At 43.2% G+C, this 18,545-nt stretch overlaps 1 protein-coding gene across 3 annotated transcripts in view; it reads right to left on the bottom strand.

Annotated features, from left to right (window-relative positions):
• Positions 1 to 15,394: 15,394 nt before the first annotated feature.
• Positions 15,395 to 18,545, bottom strand: part of Mb21d2 (Mab-21 domain containing 2) — a 98,869-nt gene continuing 95,718 nt past the window's right edge. For 2 of the 3 annotated variants that reach the window (XM_029470503.1, XM_029470504.1), the window contains one exon: positions 15,403 to 18,224. In XM_029470503.1, coding sequence (XP_029326363.1) covers positions 16,960 to 18,222 — 1,263 coding nt within the window. In that variant the 5' untranslated portion in view covers positions 18,223 to 18,224 and the 3' untranslated portion in view covers positions 15,403 to 16,959. Of the gene's footprint in view, positions 18,225 to 18,545 lie in introns of all 3 variants that reach the window. The other variant, XM_029470502.1, reaches the window with a different exon arrangement.

Here is an 18,545-nt window from a genome sequence, read left to right on the forward strand (position 1 = left end):
AATAGACACTGAAGCTGCTGTACTCACTCACTTCCAAGGGACTGGTTATTCCATTAATCCAAAACAAAGTTCAAACCTAAGATTTATGAAAGGTAAATGAAACTAGGAACTTATGGAGGCATCACAACCTGGCTTACATACTCCAGCTGCCGTTCCAAAAGAAAATCATAGGTATAAAAGTATTACAGATTTAAAGATTGCTTTTATACTATTTCTTTGTGTCTTGATGGTTGTAATAGGTTTACATGTAGTGCGTCTGCTTGTACTTTAATGTATATTATTCATTAAATGGATATTTTATTAGCTGATCTCTCTGAAGGAGTTTTACTACAAGCCTTTGCTCTTCTTATACAACAAGCTTTAAAATTTTGGAGTAGTTGTTGCTCCAGAAAAGATTCAAAGGCAATATCTTTTTCAATATTTGGGGCCTCAGTTATATCCTAAACAAATTGTGGCATAAAAAATTCAAGTAAGAAAAGATAATTTAAATGATTCATTAATTAAATAAAATATAAATGATTCTTAAAAGTTGTTAGGGGGTATTAATTGGCTAAGGCCTCATCTTAAGCTTACCACAGGAGAACCTAAACCTCTTTTATATTCTCAAGGGGGATGCAAGTCCTAATTCCCTTGGACAATTAACTGATTAGGGACAAATAGCGTCCAGAAAGTAGAGGACGCTATTAGCCAACAACAGATACATTGTACAGACTGATCAATTGTTGGCTGTTTGCATTATTGCTACTCATGTGCCCACAGCAGTTCTTTGGCAAAAGGGACCATTAATGTGGATTCACTTTTCTTTATCTCCAAGTGAAGCTTAAAAACCCTATTATGAATCTGTTGCTGTATTAATACAGAATTGTAGGTTAGAATCATGAAAGTATTTTGGGAACCTGATGCAATATTTATTCCTTATTTCAAACAGCAATTAAATTGGTTATTGCAGAATTTGGTCTATTGCATAGCAAACTTTTTAGGCAAATTTGATAATCATTATCAAAAAGGCAAGTTGTTAGAATTTGCCTCTATACATGTTTTTGTATTTCCTGTAAAGTTATGTATGCAGCCAATAAAGAATGCATTTACTGTATTTATAAACAGCTCATCTAGTGGGAGAGAAACATATGTGATTGGATCACATATTTATTCTCTCGTTTCCCCCTTGCTTCACAAATATTTGAATTACATTCTGTAGCCACTGTTTTTGAAATGTTGACAAATCAAGCTTTTAATTTGTATACTGATAACCAATATATAGCTCAAGGTTTACAATTGCTTGAACTTGTTCCTTTTTTAGATACTGCTAATTCTCAAATTTTACAGTTATTTATACAAATATAGCTTAATTTAAGAAACATGTACTGTTCCTTACTTTATAGGACATTTAAGAGCTCATACTGGGTTGCCTGGACTCCTGGGTAATGCCACAGCAAATTTGTATACCAGGCAGATTGTAGATCTTATAGGAACAATTAGTCAAACAATCTCATTCTTTACATCATCAAAACAGTAATAGTTTGTGACAACAATTTCGTATTTCTAGAAAATATGTACATCAAAGTGTAAAGACTTGTTCTCAGTGTCCACAGTTTCTTCATGTACCACATAAGGGTGTTAATCCTTGAGGACTCGTACCTAATCAGTTATGGCAAATGGATGTTTCCTCTATTTCCTTATTATCCTAAAGGACAAGGTATTGTGGAACAGACCCATGGAACATTAAAGGAATACCTTCATAAAAAACAAAAAGGGGAGAATTATATCCCCATGTATCACAAAAATATTTAAATCATGCTTTTTATTTTGAAATTTTAAAATTTGGATGTCAAGGAACCCTCTGAGTGTGGGAAGAGCAGCTACTAGTCCTTCTGCCCTGGTTTTCCAAGGAAAAAATTATGAGCTCTTTAGAATGGCAACAGATACAGATATAGAAAGGATAGAAACCTCTATTTCTCATTTGCAAGAATCTCTAACCACCTTGTCTGAGATAGTCCTTCAAAACAGGAGAGGACTTGGTCTTTTATTCCTTCAACAGAGAGGACTATGTGCAGCCCTCCATGAAAAATGTTGCTTTTACATCGATTATTTGGGAGTAGTATAGGATTCTATGACTAAAGTTTGAGAAGGACTAATCAAAAGGGATTAAAAAAAAAGGACAGAATCAGGTATGGTTTGAATCCTGGTTCTCCACTTTCCCATGGCATACAATTTTAATTTCTACACTGCTTGAATCATTAATTATAATTTTGATGCTTTTAACTTTTGGACCTTGTATCTTAAACAGATTGGTTGCCTTCATACAGGATTGCTTTCAGAAAGCTCATCTATTCACCATGGCAGTTATCCATCACTATGAAGAAATGCATTGAGTGCATATTCATATGTCCTTCATGGCTTTGGTCTGAATGGGAAAGAGTGTGCTATAGAAGGCCAATAGTCAGAGATGGGTAAGAGTGTTCCTATCAATCTAAGACAGAGACATACATCAATGCTATGTTTGTCCTCCATGATGGGTACATGGGTAAGAAGGAGCAATATAGACACCGACCTAAGACAGGCATAGTCGCCTGGCCACTCTTTACACTAGAAGGGATTACGGAAAACAAGTAAATCTTGTGCCCCCATCCAGCTACTGGTACTGCTCATCTTTAAAAAACAAAAATGGGGGAATTGTGCCCTTCCCAGCCTTGAGCAGGTTTTTTCCAGTCTTGAGCAGTCTGAACAGACCTTGAGTGCTTGCCACAATGGACCTTAATGACCTAGGTGGAGTCGTCTGCCTTGGATGCATGTGCAACTTCCCACAGGAACTTAGAAGAATAGACTGCCCGATGAGCTTGCTTTGCAACATAATACAACTGAAACAAAGGATGGGGTCTGTGGGCTTTCCTTATATAAACACAGTACTGAATATTAAACTTGAAGCCTGGATCAGAACCTTGTCTTGGCTCCATTCTGCTCTTCCCCCCTCCCCTGTCCCATCTCCTTTTCATTTCCAGACCTCTTTCAGGTAAACCCAGTTCATCCATGGCCGCTGGACAGCTACAGACCTGCCCTCTGCCCCCACAGCAAGGGTGAGCCATAGACACACAGGGATGGGCCTACCATCACACAGTGCAACATGGGAGGACAAAGTCAGACAGAGACTTGAAAATGGCCACACTACCACAGACCTGCCTTCTGGTGCATGCCACAGGCAGGCCACAAACACCTACTTGTTTCCACACCATACAGCACAGACAGAGGAAGTCACCCAGAGACCCACCAGCTGTGTGGCCTGCCTGCAGTGGGAGCCACCACAATGTATGAGTATGTTGTGGTCAGAAGGGAGAGAGAGAGAGAGAGAGAAGAGGAGCAGCTTGGGCATTATGAAGAGAGATGGAACTGGAGACTCAGGGCTGGAGAAGAGTAGTGTGTTGTAAGTGGCCAGCCCTGCCACCTGAGGCCATGGTCAGGTCCCAGCCGGAGCTGCTGCTAGGGACCAGGTCTGCATCCATGGCTCTGAGGCTCATATTACCATTAGAGATCATGGGGGCAACCCTGGTCAGTGAAGCAGCAGGAGACTATGTGGATGTTCAGGGGCTGTGCAGAATTGACCCCTCCCCTCACTGACTGTAGTACTCTAGAGAGCTTCCCCTATGTGGGTGGCAGCACTCAGGAGAGATGGCCACAACCTCACTTCTCCCAGGCAGCATAGTAGAGCTGGCCATGATGTCAGGTGTTTGGTTGAGCAAGCCCTGGAGGGATGAGTGTGGAAGAGCTGACCCTGCCACTTGCCTGTCTTTGGACAGCACGGGTACAGAGATCCACCCCCAGCAATCAGGAAAGCTGTCCATAGGGTCACAAACTAGGGAGAGCTAGCCCTGCTCTTCAGCAGCTGTAGTACTTGGGAGATCCAGGCCCTGCACCTTGCCTGAGCAACACAATGGAGCTGGCCCTGATGTCGACGACATGAATGAACCAGCCCCAAGGATATGAAAGAAGAGGGCTGTCCAAGCCCCTTGCAGGCTACAGCAATTGGGAGAGTGGACCCCACACCTTGATTGGGCAAAAGAGTGGAGCAGGCTCTAGAGGCATGGGTGTAAATGAGGCCAGAGGGCATGAGAACTAGAGAGGTGACATTGCCTCCTGTTGATGGGGGCATTGGATGGTGTGGCAGTTTAAATATGCTTGGCCCAGGAAGTGGCACAACTAGGAGGCCTTGTTGGAGTGGATATGGTCTTGTTAAAAGAAGTGTGTCACTGTGGGGGTGGGCTTTGAGACCCTCCTCCTAGCTGCCTGGAAGACAATAGTCTTCTCCTGACTGCCTTTGGGTCAAGATGTAGAATTCTCAGCTCCTCCAGTAACATGCCTGCCTGGATGCTGGCATACATACTTCCTAGCATGAAGATAATGGACTGAACTTCCGAACATGTAAGCCAGCCCTAATTAAATGCTGTTCTTTATAACAGTTGCCTGGGTCATGATTTGCTTTTCACAGCAACAATTTCCAAACTAAGACAGGTGGCCTAGCTGGAGCAGTGCTGGAGAACTCACCCTGGTGGTGCAGATAAGAGAGTCGGCTTGCTGACCAAATCAGCTGCCACCCAGGCCCAGATCCAGGGCTCTAGTTGGCCCACACCCAAATCTATAACATCTGTGAACAGTTGGGATTCACAAAAGGGCCAGTCCTGCTGAACCAAAGCTGCAGGATCTCCATGATACAGGGCAGCATCAGGATAGGCCTGAAGAGTCCCAGTGAGGATCCAACATTGATGGTGTCATAGAAGTCAAAGATCTCAAACCAGACCAATGACTCATTGCAATGAACATTTGCAAGTGAATGTGTGTGGACAGAGGGATATACTATGGACACACTGTGACATACTACAGCCTCCACGATGAGATGTTTTCTATGCTTTCTGTTTTTTTGTTTTTGTTTGTTCATATGCTCTTTATTTTGTGAGGGGGGAGGTTGCAAGGTTGAAGGATGTATAAGAGGGGATGGGGACATGAGCAGAAATGGAGTGAATGATGTAAAAACTCACAAGGAATCAATTTTTAGAAAAGACCCACATGCTTTTTAAAACTAGGTATGTTATAAATATTTAAGTAAATAATTAAGTATTGCAATATTAGCATACCCCTCATTCTCTAATATATTTGTTTGACATTTGCATTCTAGAATTCTAGGGACCTCCTCCTACCTGCTAGGCAAGAGCTCTACCACTGAAGCTTATCAAAGTTCTCTTTTTACTTCTTATTTGGAAACAAGTTACACACTAAATAACCTAGGCTGTCTGAAAAAAAAATTGATCCTCCTGCTTCAGCCTCTGGAACAACTGGGACTGTAGGCCAGCACCACCTGTCCTGGCTAGAATGAATACCGTTGCAGATCATCTCATTGTATGCATATTTTTTTCACAAACTAATTTGTTTATTTTGTTTGTTTTTGTTTTGTTTGTTTGTTTGTTTGTTTGTTTGAGACAGGGTTTCTCTATATTGTCCTGGCTGTCCTGGAACACACCCTGTAGACCAGGCTGGCCTTGAACTCAGAAATCCACCTGCCTTTGCCTCCCAAGTGCTGGGATCAAAGGCGTGCGCCACCACCACCTGGCACAAACTAATTTAATAAGGGTCTAAACTCATCTTTAGCCCACCACCCACTAGAGGTAGTGGAAAAGAAGGGTTATTAGGATATAGGGGGAAGGGAACCTCTTTGGAAACATCCTTTGGGGTGATTCCAATCTTCCTTGTTCTCAGTCCAGTCTACTAGGAAACACCAAACACGAATCAGCAGCTGCAATTCAGCCCACTCGGCAGACACCACACAAGAATCAGCAAGGGCAGCTCAATCTAGGAGAAACCAGAGGCTTGCCAATTGGCTTGAAGAAGCAGCAAAAAGCCACAGGAATCTCGAGAAGTTCTTTGCTGAGTTTCTCTCTATGACATCACCACAAGAGAAGCTCAGCAACGCAATGAAGTGAAACGCAATGCAAAGCAAAGCAATGTATGTCCCCAGCAAAGACTAGCAAGGCAGAGCAAAGAGAACCAATGTTCGAGCTCCCATGTCTATAGGTCATATTTATATTCTTTCTAACCATGATGTGTCCTTTCACATGTTTGCTATACAGAACACTCTTTTAACTTTGCCTGCCTTAACAAACTATTCTTTCACCTGTCTGCCCCAGCAAAACACCATTATAACCTGAGTCTCCAAAGAAACCATAAGTTTCCACTTTAATCTCACTGCATGCCTTTTAATGATTATTGAAAGTAATGTGGCTTTTTTTCCCCAAAAAGTTCCTATAGGAACATCTCATATCTCAGGCAAATAAATGTAATGTTGAGGTTTGGTCTGTTGTTATGTATTGTAATGCTAAGTGTGGGACCTCAAGACCTTTTTGCCCCAGAGATGAGAGAGTCTTCACGTAGACCCAAATGATGCTATGGGACCTTGCCCCCAAGTTATTTCTGATTGGTTAATAAAGATGCCTACAGCCTAGAGCTGGGCAGAATAGAGATAGGCAGGGCTTGGTGTTCTCAGCCTTGAGGTCCAAGGAGAGTATGAGGGAGAAAGAAGAAGGTGAGACAGGAGAAGCCACCATGGAGTAAGAATATTAAAATAATGGCCATGTGGGTTGGCTAATTGGAGTTAAGAGCAGCACAGGTGAAACATGGCAAATTATATAATGGGATCACTGGCTGGGAAATAAGCATAATAGCATAGAAGATAGCTCGTGTGCTGGTTAAAGCTTATTATAAAAATAAAGGTTGTATGTGTGTGTCTTTTATCCAGGAACTAAATGGTCAAAGGTGGGGTAGAAACCCAGGATTGAGATTAAATATTTTCAACAACAATGCAGCACTTCACTGAGTCAAAGGACACCAGCAGCACACTGTTGGGAACTCTATCCCCAAGGACTGAAAGGAAGACACTGCAAACATCCATGGGCAAAACTGGCCTAGAGAGCAAAGAGACAGATGAGTTACATGGCTAGACAGTTACATGGGTGCTTTCAGTCATCAAGGAGTTTGAAAACAAACACAGGACAAAGGTTCTTCTTGGATTGAAATAAGCTGGTGCTACGCTACTTTTTATGTACATGTACATGTGGCTGAAGATGACTGTGTGGCCATCTATTCCCTAGGGCTGATTTCTTCCCCCCCTCACTCCAACAGAATAAATGTCCCAAGAGGCCCCAATCCCTATCCAGTTTTATGGGAAGTTCATTCAAGGCTGGAAGAAGCTATATGGATGAACTAGATAGGTAGTTCTTTTTTAATCACTGCCTTCCAAGACATTATGCTCAGAGAATCACTTAAGCCAGTAGCCAGCTTTCCTAATGCTGTGCCCTTTTAATACAGTTCCTCATGGTGTGGTGCCCCCCCAACCATAAAATTATTTTTCTTGCTACTTCATAACTGTAATTTTGCTACTAGTATGAATTGTAACGTAAATATCTGGTATCCAACCCCTATGAAAGGGTCATGCCGCAGCCCTCCCCGTCAGGGATTGAAACCAATAGGTTAAGAATCACTGATTAAGCAAGGGAAATTCTGAAAGTCTCTTCAGCATCCACTTGCCCTGCCAGACAGGTGATGGTTGATGGTGCGGGCTGCTGCATAAGAGCATTTGGAACTAGGAGTACAGAGAGTGTGAAAACAGTCTGTACATCCATTTAAAACCCCAGCACCTGCAGTTTGCTTACACAAACCTCAGAGAGCTTGCCAAGATACGTTTTGGCGGGATAATGGAAATGCTTAGAAGAGAATTTTTTTTCTAAGAAGTTGTGGGAAACGGGGTTGGGTAGGGATGGTTGGGCGTGTGTGAAGGAATCAAAAAGTTGAAACCTGAAAGTTTGGGATTTATCAAAAGATTGCAGGTTGTTAGAGTGAGAGACAGGAAATGTACAGACCTGAGAGGGGCTTCGTAGTTCATCCAATGTCCAGTGTACCTGTTACCTAAAAATACTATAATGATTGTGACTGGGCATAGACATTTAAAAGGATTCTAGTCAGTTCGAGAATGGCAAACATGGCCCTGGCAGGCCTTGCCCTTCTCCCCTATACCCTCTGTCTTGCTAAAAAAAAAAAACACCAAAAAAAAAAAAAACACCAAAAAAAAAACCAAACAAACAAAAAAACAACAACAAACAAACAAACAGCAACAACAAAAACATTAGATTACATTCCTGATGATAGCTACCAAGGTGAATTCTCTTATTAGACATTTCCTTCTCCTGAGGCTGACTACCAAGATCCAGCTATTAAAGTATTGAAGACCAGCAATCAAAAACTCCCTTTGGCTCACTTAATTAACATGATCAATTAAGATTAAACACCATATCCTAGCCTGAGGTTTCCTCTTTACTTTATACCCTGCCATTTGCCTGTAGATGGGCTATGTCTGCCTCCTCTTCATCCAGAAGCGATCCTCTGTGCCTCCCTCCCCCTTCCCTTGTCCTCTGTCTTTGTCTTCTATTGCTTGCCCTTTGTCCCTCTAGGGCAAATACATTTCCTATGTTCTGAAAACTTAGTCTTGGAGGTCCTGAGGCAATTAGGGAAATAAGAGGCAATTGGGACCAGAGTTCGGTCAGGCTAAGACTTTCTTTTCAAGATGCAGAAGCCATTCTCAGACTTGCCTCTTTCTATTTCCTCCGCTGTTCTTGGTAGGTTTCCTCCCGAAGCCATTAGCATAGAGGAGAAGGTCAGAATGTGAATCTGACCCAGAGAAAGGATTGTCCAGGCTGGACTCACGCTGTGATTCTGTCAGAGTCACGGGGTTTTGATGGGAGACATTGTCCCCAGAGGTTTCCATCACAAGGTGAACACATGCGAGATAAAGAACAAATTTAAGTAAATTATAGACACAATCTAGTCACTGTCACATGATCCCAAATGGCACTTTCTTTTTCTTTTAGAATTTCCATATAAAACTAAATAAAACTGATGCGTGAGTTAGTCAAGGTCAACGCTTTAGCTATCTTTCAATAACTCAAGAGCCACAAAACCTTGAATTTTCCAGTAAAATACTTTTGTAAGCAATAACTTTTTAAATGCCACAAACAGCTATTTGTAAAGCACAGAGATTGTCCTGTACCCGTGACAACTAGCCTGACTCTGGAGAGCTCTCAAAACCATATTCCACCATAAAATAAAGACTGGGGCAATGACTTCTCATTACTATGTCTATTACTATGCCCTATCTGAGAGATACCTACCACCTTCTTCCTTCTCAACTCACCTAGAGCCCATGCCTGCCTGAGTCTGTAAATTCTACCCATAGACTGTTATTATTTAATCTTCTCCTGTGTTCATCTTCTGTCCAGGTGAATAGTGTCCCTCTATGGCCAATAGTTATCCACTGGAGAGGGAGCTCTAGAGGTCCACAAGTCTCACAGAGCATACAATGAGCAAATAAGTCTCAGAGAAGGGAAACAATTTCCTCAAAGTCATATAGATGATGGAGGTACAAGCCATGATCCATGTAGACCAACTCATCTGCACTCTAGTGTGCCATCTTCCCTGACCTTTCCAGCTACTGAAGAAGCTCTCACCAGCTTCCCATTCTCAGGACACTGATCTGGGAAATATAATAAATATTTTGGAAGTATCTGCCCATCACATAGCAAGGATCTGATGCATTCGATTTTATTTTACATAGTGAAATGGGAAGTAAAATGTGTCCCTTAAGCAAGAATGTTCATGTAACAGGTATTTGCTTAAGTCTTCCAAGAAGAGGCTGTGTGGAGTATGAAAGAAACAAATGTCAAAAGCGAAAGTCTGTTTTTCAAGATGGCAGTAGTAACTTTAAGGTAGGTTAACTATTGCATGGATCAGGCACTTGTGCTGTCATTAAAACCATACTCCAGACTGGAGAGATGGCTCAGTGGTTAAGATCACTGACTGCTCTTCCAGAGATCCTCAGTTCAGTTCCCAGCTCATAAACATCTGTACTGCGATCCAATGCCCTCATCTGGTGTATCTGAAGACAGCCACAGTGTACTCATATACATAAAATAAACAAATTAAAGTGTACTCATATACATAAATCTTTTTTAAAGTAATTATGAAAAAATGTATCCCATGGTCTTTAATTTGGATTGGGATTCTTATCCCAATTTTTAAAGTAATAAATGTAAAAAATATAGATGTATACAGTGTCAAGATAAAGATTTTAGAGTGGGTATAGTCTCTCAATGTTTTTAATAAATGCCTGCCAGTGGTAAAGACATCCTATTTTTTTAAGCCTTAAAATTATAAATACATAATTTTAAAAATACAAGACAGTATAGTCACATGACAGGTCACTTATCAAGTTATTGGATGCCTCCCACTTCACTCAACTCTTAAATGTAACTAAGAGCCTCACTTATACCTTTTCTGCAAAAAAAACCACCTCTTCGCTTATATTTTGAAAGGAGTGATGCTTTGATGGCAGAAACCTTTTTCATTTCACTTCCTCTCTCAGTTGAAGAATTAGAGAGACCATAGGGTCATGTCCACCCACCAAAATCTTACTATACGTGGTTATTTCCCCCTCATCTTGGATCTTTCGATGATCAATTAAAGTTCTCTAGAGATCCATCTGTTCTGCTGATGAAAACTCTTGACAGTTTGCTCCAGGATTTATGTTATCTGAATGCAAGTCCCTATGAATTACATATGTAAATGTATCCTAAATAGTAAGACTAGATTCCAACCCCAGAGGCATCACGGCATGGGGGAAGCTTTAAATTTCTTTTTAGGAGGATTGTTTTTAATGATGTGTGTGTGTGTGCGTGTGTGCCTGTAGGGGTAGTTATGGCGAAGACACCTGAGGAGGCTTGCAGCCATTGGATGCCCTGGAGCTGGCATTAGGCAGTCATGAACCACCCAAAGTGGGTGGTGGGAATTCTGGTCCTCTACAGAAGTAGCACAGGCTCGTACGCTCCAAGCCATCTCCCCAGCCCCCAAATTTTGACATATCTGAGACAGACAAATGTGTTCAAGCCCTGATTCTTCTTCATACCTAACTATAAGTTTGAACAAGGTACCTAATTTGACTTGACACTGAGACTTCCTGTGTTTACAGTTTTGTGATAATTAATCGCAAATGCAAAGAATCAATCAAGAACTGGTGTGATAAGTGTCCCTGAGGTGCCTGCACTGCCCACCAGACATATTGCTGCAACTTAATGAGATTCTTAACAATAAAGTGCTGGGAGAATTGAGAGTTCAAGCTTGTAAAGAAGCAGGTTTATAGATCTAAACTCGAGATTTCTTAGGAGACTTGAGGCAATTTGAGTCAGCTAGTAAAAGCCAGTAAGGAAGAAAACTGCTCCTCCAATTCCCCTATGTTACAGACATGAACGCAAAATAAAGTCTTAAGGTTTATTTTATGTTCTCCCATTTAACCCTCTTTCCCTTAACTAAACGATGAAGTTGACAGCAAAGAAAACTAGATCTCTGAATCTTTACTAAAGCCCGAATCGCAATCCATCAATCCAAGGCAGAGAGGGGAGCAACCCATAGAACAGGTTCCCATCTCCGATGCCCCACCAGCTTTAGATGAATTATGACTTTTAAGGGTCATGCCACAGCAGGACCTTTATTGTGGGATTTATTTTTGTGTTGAGAAAGTATCTCATATAGACAAAGCCAGCCACCAACCTTCTATACAGGGAGATCTCTCTTTCTTAGTTCCCTAATAATGGGCACACGGATGGGAGACAAGGATGGCAAACAGCCAGTCAGTCATCCTTCTTTCTGGGTGACTGTTGCTATCAGGCTGTGCAGTCAGTCATATTGTGTAAACCGGTGGTTCTTCAGGCTGTGCCTTGCCCTAGGCAACTCCATTTGACAAGCAGTGTTGGCCCCATGTTAAGTGCATATCAGAGGCAGGGTGGCTTTACACCCACTGGATACATGAACAGCATCCAGTGCCATCCATGAGGCTAATAAATAATTTATTATTTATATAGAATAAAAAAGAATAATACAACTATAAACTTATCACCAAAACCTAAACTGTAGGGGCACATGAACATACTATCAGGAAAACCTAAACTGTAGGGGCACATGAACATACTATCAGGAAAACCTAAACTGTAGGGGCACATGAACATACTATCAGGAAAACCAGGCTTGGGAATTTATTGAACAAGCCAGACCAAGGAAAAGGTTCTAATTCTTTCATCTGGACCCCAGAGAACACTCAAAACCATGATGGTGAAGGTCCCAACTGACCTGTCATACAACCCCCTTCCAAGGTGTGTGCTTCAAGGGACTGACAGATCTCCCACCTGTCCCTGGCTTCAGCTCTGCTCAGTCCCCAGTGCTGATACAGCCTGCTTAGGCGGCCATTTGTCTACCCTCCAGGTCATCCAATCGGACCCAGCCCTGTCTTTCACCTTTACAACCTCCATGGGGCGCACTCCTCTACAGCTTGGCTCAAGTCTGAGGTTCAGTTCGGCTCTGGTCCTATAGCTGAATTTTAGAGCATCTACAGCAGCTGCTCACCAGAGTTAATTAGCAGATCTCGCCTACTCCTAGGAAATCTGCCTTACATCCCTATCAGCACCTGGTTTCTGCTTCTCTGTGAGCCCTTTTTGGGATTTCCTGAACTCTGCTATGTCTAACTCTTTGCAACTATACACAAACACCACACACACACACACACACACACACACACACACACACACACACCCCACACACATACCACACTCACACACGATCCCTACCCCTCCATATACACATACACACACAAACCCCTTATGCCTTGGGAGTAATAGAGGGTTCAGTGGTTAAGAGCACTTGCTGCTCTTTCCATAGAGCAGAGGGCAGACCCCAGTAGCCACCACATCAGGTGACCCTCATCTACCAGTTATCTCCAGCTCTAGGAGGACCCAATGCCTCTGATCTACATAGGTATCACCCGAATGCACAAAAACAAGCATATGCACACAATCTAAAAATATAAATCTTTTTGTAAAGCTGAATTCCTTAAAAAAAAAAAAAAAGAAGGAAATTTCCCTCAGCAGGATAGACATGTGAACCAATAAACCAACACCATGTTGTGACCAGCAACCTGAACTGCACCAAAAAGTGTCACAAAAGTCAATCTGGGGAAATCTCCAATCAGTGACATGGAAGGATCTGTCCATGTGCACAGGTGATATGGAAGTGAGTGGGAGGCTTGTGCTAGCCCCCATGGCTCCTCCTGGGTCCTCAGGCCCCCACCCAAAGCACAATTAGCCGTGTAACTCCACCACTGTCTGTTTAATGATCTGCAAAGTGACTTCAGAAATATTTTCACTTTTAAAGTGTCTCGACTCACGTGGCCCCACTAACTCTCAAACCAACTTTTACCTGCATCTGTAGACCATCCACTTCAGAAGAGAAAGGCAGAGGGCAGAGGAATATCTACTCTTGATATAAGTGAGACCTAGAACCATGAAAGAGCTAAGAGCCTGCTGAATAATAACCTGTGAATGTCTTTTTTTAAAAAATCAGACACATGTAATTTTGAAATTATAGCTCCAGCCTTAAGGCACTTTATTTTTTATTGGAAGCACAAATTATGTAAAGCAATTTTCTGGGCTGAAGACAGACTGGTAAGAACTCAATGGGATATGTATAAGGGGAAGGTATTAAGCTACATTCCATTCACTTACCCTTGACCTCAGAGCGTCTTAGGTTTGTGGCCTGGAATCCTGGAGATTAAACAATGGGTGTTAAAATTACCAACACCCAGAGGTCTTTGCACATTTCTGTATGAAATATACATACTGTGTTTTCTACTATGATGGGGTGTGGCAAATGGGGGCAGGACAATCAGAATTAATGTGCTAAAGTTTTATTATTCATGTAATGACATTTTGGCTGAAAGTAAAGCATTTAAAATACAATGTGGCTAACTGTACTTGAGATGTTGTTTCTGAGTATATTCTGGCAGTTGACCTGACCTTAGAGCAATGGCTTATGAAATATAATTGCCCACATTAACAGTATACCTGATTTGGTTTTAATATATACAATATACCAAAATGGTCTGAGTGAAATCAGCCTGTATCAGCTGTAAATACAAGGATACAAAGTTATGAATCCTTCATAGATCACAGAAAGGAAAGAGACACCCACCAACCAAAACAGCTCAACGTGGCATAAATATGGTGATCAACTAAGCTGAAGTCAAAATTAGTTAAAATACTGATGCAAGGAAGTTCAGTAAGAGGAGATGCCTCAGGCTCTGGATTCTGAGGACTCAAGCTTTCATTTCCATCTCCCACAGCGCCATCTGATGTCAACTGCCATGACTGGGTAATGGTTATCAGTACCAATATGAACCAAATCTATACCCAGGATGAGTATGCGCTTCTGTCACAGCATTCCACGGAGTATGTCCCCAGTTAGAAGAACTGCGATTGTATGGCCCTCATTGGTGACTGGAACCAAGGAAGTGTGGGTTTGTGTCCACTGGCTTTTCTGATCAGGAGCTGGGAAGCAGCTGTTTAATAAGGTCACACTCAAGTGGAAAATAATTATATACCAATAGGAAGCCAGGAGGAATGAACACAGGCTGCTCACTCTGTAGTCTGCTAAACTCAAGGTAGTGTCTGCACTTACCGACAACTACTGCATTATGAAGAAAACAATTTCAAAGCCAGCTGGGTGCGGTGGTTAGGTTGTAGCCTACCGTGTCCAGATGACCCCTCTGAGCTCAGCACAAAACAGAGGACTCCCTTTTCTTAGTGGGGCTTCTTCTTCTCTACCTGATCTAAGGAACCCGGCCTCCAAATCTTCTATCAGAGAAATGTCACATAGTCCTATGCAAATGTGAAAGTTCAACGTCTCCCCGCCCCATCAGTCAAGTACTTGGGATTCCTGGAATGCTCTCCATGCAGATGAGGCATTCCCAGTACTTTAAACTCTAGCCAATGGTTTACATTCACCCTGGAAACTCCTCCCCACTCTCCAAGCTTCATATATAGCCTTTGTCCACCCCAAATAAAGTGTGTGTGTGTATGGTCACCAGCTGTTTCACTGAAGAGCGTCTAAGAGAGAGCTGTTCCATTGAGTACCGTCTAAAGGAGCCACAACACTAAAATCATCGGAGAAGCTCGCCAACCCCAGTTCTCACTTTCAGCCGGACCAGGATCCTGCAGGCACCATCCATTCTGGACTCGACTTCATTCTCCCAGCCCAAGTGTGCATCAGCACCAGGACACCCTGAGGGAGGGAACGGGTGACACGGAACCATAGCTGGTCCCCAAATCGCATTTCACAGATACATACTTGACATCCAAGCACACTCAGCCCAGGCTGGAAAAGCTAGAGTTCCAGGCTAAAGTCACATGACTATATGGTAAAAAACAGGAGGAAAGAAGAGGGGGAGGGGCTTTGAGATGACAAAGTAATAATGACAACAGAATTCCAAGGCCAGTATGTTTCTCTTTTATTTTTGTGTTTGACTTGAGATTGTTGAGTGATTTATAAGCATTACATTAATTCCCATGCAAAACTCCAAGAGCCTGATTCCAACTGGCCAAAATCCAACCTATATGAGTCTGGACACTCAAGACCAAAACAGCCACTGTTGCTTGCTTGACTCTTCCATCAGCAGACATCATCGGTGTCATCTATGTCAGCAGGGCCGTCCACGACTCAAGCACCACGGTTTGCCTTGAGTTCACACCCAAACAGGGGCCAACACACCCTGAAGCACCCAAATCTGGCAAATAGTTCCTGTCAGATAATAGGACTCCCTTCTTCCAACAGAGCTACCTAGGTATTTCCTGGTTCCTGCTCTACAGTGACACCTGCTTTGAACAGGCATGGTTATCTTCAATCTGGGGACAATTCTGCCTGTCAGTTTCCCTCGAGATCTCAGGAGAAGTAAAGGGACTTTATAAAAGAAAAGGGGAAGAGAAGATCTCTAGACCCCCTCCCTCAAAGAAATAAATACAAAGACACCCACTTGATCAAGTATTATCTCCTATCTCCCCCAGCTTCGGATGGTCAGTGAATAGGTATAAAGCTTTAAGAACTCCCCTCAGTAAGGCAGAAACCAGAGCTATCAAAGAGGGCAAAACGGGACCCACAATGAAAGGAGGACTAGACAAAATGTAGAGACGCATCCTACTGACCGGGAGAACTGGACTAAACGAGAGGCGACAGCAGCCTTTTCCAGAGAGATGTCAATGGACGCTAAAACACACATCGAAGCTTATGACAATGGCAAAGACTTCATTAGTGCAAATAACAATTAGAATGGTGTGCTCCTTAATAGGATTTAAATAAGGCTTCAAATAATTACAAACACTAAAACTAACATTTGGAAACCTTAATTCTGTTTGGAAAGCTATCAAACCCTCCCTCCAAACCATCCAATGTTTGCTGATTCGAGAACAATTACATTCAATGAGGTTGCTCAGAAACACAATAGACATCACTCTCTCTCTCTCTTGAAGTTTCCATGTCTCGTAGAAAGGGGAAACTGTTCTGACTGCTGGTGCAAAGAAATAAACGCAGCCAGCATGCACAAGACCCGCAGGTTCTTAGGATTCTCAGTGAAAACATGGGAGAAGAACGAGGTCAAAGACAGAACATCAGCCGAAGAGATTGTGTTCAAATATGCCAGGAGGAGATGTGCTCCCCCAAACCCACCAACAAATCTACACTGGGTGTGGGACAGAAAGCAAGCAAGAGGATTCATGGGCAGTGTCGTCTATGGCTCAAGTTCTCCTTTAAAGGAAAATGAAAACCAAGAAAAATAAAAATCCACAATAACTAGAAAACAAACAGCAAAATCAGGCAGAATATGAAATAGTAATAATACTGTTTCAGAGCCCGTACCATCCTGCAGAACCTGCGTTCTTACCAAATCCAATGTTAGCTGGATATGTAAAAAACAGAACGACAGTCACAAATCACACTACACGGTACGTAAATTTTAGAACCAAGAAAGATAGGGGGAAAAAAGAGTCAACAAAACACTCAGAAAAATTTATCATCGATTCTGAAATGGGGCCTCGTGACGTCATCGGGGTTAATAAAGACCGAGATGGACTTCCCTGGATTCTCAGTCACTAGCTGCTGCAGTTTTTTTGCCAGACGATCATCAGGCTGATTGGGGTCCCCGCCATCCGACTGTGGGGAGGGGATGCTGGTGGTGCTGCCCCGACGCTGGAGCTTCAGCGTCAGCCGATTGGCCGCCTTCACGTGCTCAATGGCGGTGCGCAGGTGCTCTGCGGGATCGGAGCGAACCGAGGAGAGCTTCCGGGCGTGGAGCATGACTGTCTCCTCTGACAGATGCTCCAGCATGTTGCACTGAGGGATGAAATAATTAGGGCACATCTTGTTGACCAGGCAGTGCTGCAGGTCGTCAATGAGGCCCAGCAAAAAGTGGGCTGCATAGTCTTCTTGAGCCAAGTAGCTGGCAGGGAGTCGATCACAGGCCCAGAGCATCATGCTCCGCAGGTGATAAGGGCTGATGGCCTTGGGCCTCGACAGGAGTTTGATGATGATGGCTTTACAGGCTTGGTAGGCCTGCATTAGACTGCCTGAAATGCACTTCTTCAGTTGTACCTCGCTCCTGGCAAAAGACAGTCGCCACTCATTGTCCTTCTTGCCTTTGTAGGAGCAAGCTGGCACCAGGTAGAAGCCACTGATGACCTCTTCTTCGGTGATCTTCCCATCCCAAAAGTGGTTCTCCATGAGCCAGCTCTGAGCCACCGCGGGCCAGCCTTTGAAGGACACNACGGGGACGNTGTCGTACAANATGCGGCTGCTCCCCACGCCCAGAATGATGGAGATAATGGTACCGTTCTTCTCTACCTTTTCCACCTTCGGCATCCCTCTCTGGGGTTTCTTCTGTATCTCCGAGAGGANGATGCTGATGGAGTCATAGAACCAGTCAGCCACTTTGGTGGGGGAGAAGAAGTAGTTGGTNGCACCGNTGATGTGATCGGCGATTGTGCAGCAACCTTTCCATTTACTGATTGTCCCCTCATCAAAGAGCCTGAGGCTGAGCCAGGAGTGGCACAGGGCTGAGTGGCGCATATCGAGCGTCACAGGCTGGTTACGGTCATGCAGCTTAAGGGCGGGCACCAGAAGGGTAAAGTCCATATCATAGTCAGTGCCCCGGGCATAGACATTTAATTCATCTAGGTCCAGGTCCACCACACCTTCCCGGACTCCTCCGGAGAGCAGCAGATACTCGTTGGCCACGGGAAGTTTTTGATCTAGCTTTTGCACCATTCCTAGGAACAAAAAGAGAAAACACCATTACAGGAAGCACACGGCTATGTGCGTTATTAAGGAAAGCTCTGACCTCCGAGAATAAAACACACCAGTAGGGGCTGGAGAGATGGCCCAGTGGTTAAGAGCACTGACTGCTCTTCTGGAGATCCTGAGTTCAAATACCAGCAACCACATGGTGGCTCACAACAATCTGCAATGAGATCTGATGCCCTCTTCTGGTGTGTCTGAAGACAGCTACAGTGTACTTACATATAATAAATAAATAAATCTTTAAACACACAAACACACACACACACACACACACACACACACACACACAC

The sequence above is a fragment of the Mus caroli genome, chromosome 16, assembly GCF_900094665.2.
Source record: "Mus caroli chromosome 16, CAROLI_EIJ_v1.1, whole genome shotgun sequence".
NCBI classification, from domain to species: domain Eukaryota; kingdom Metazoa; phylum Chordata; class Mammalia; order Rodentia; family Muridae; genus Mus; species Mus caroli.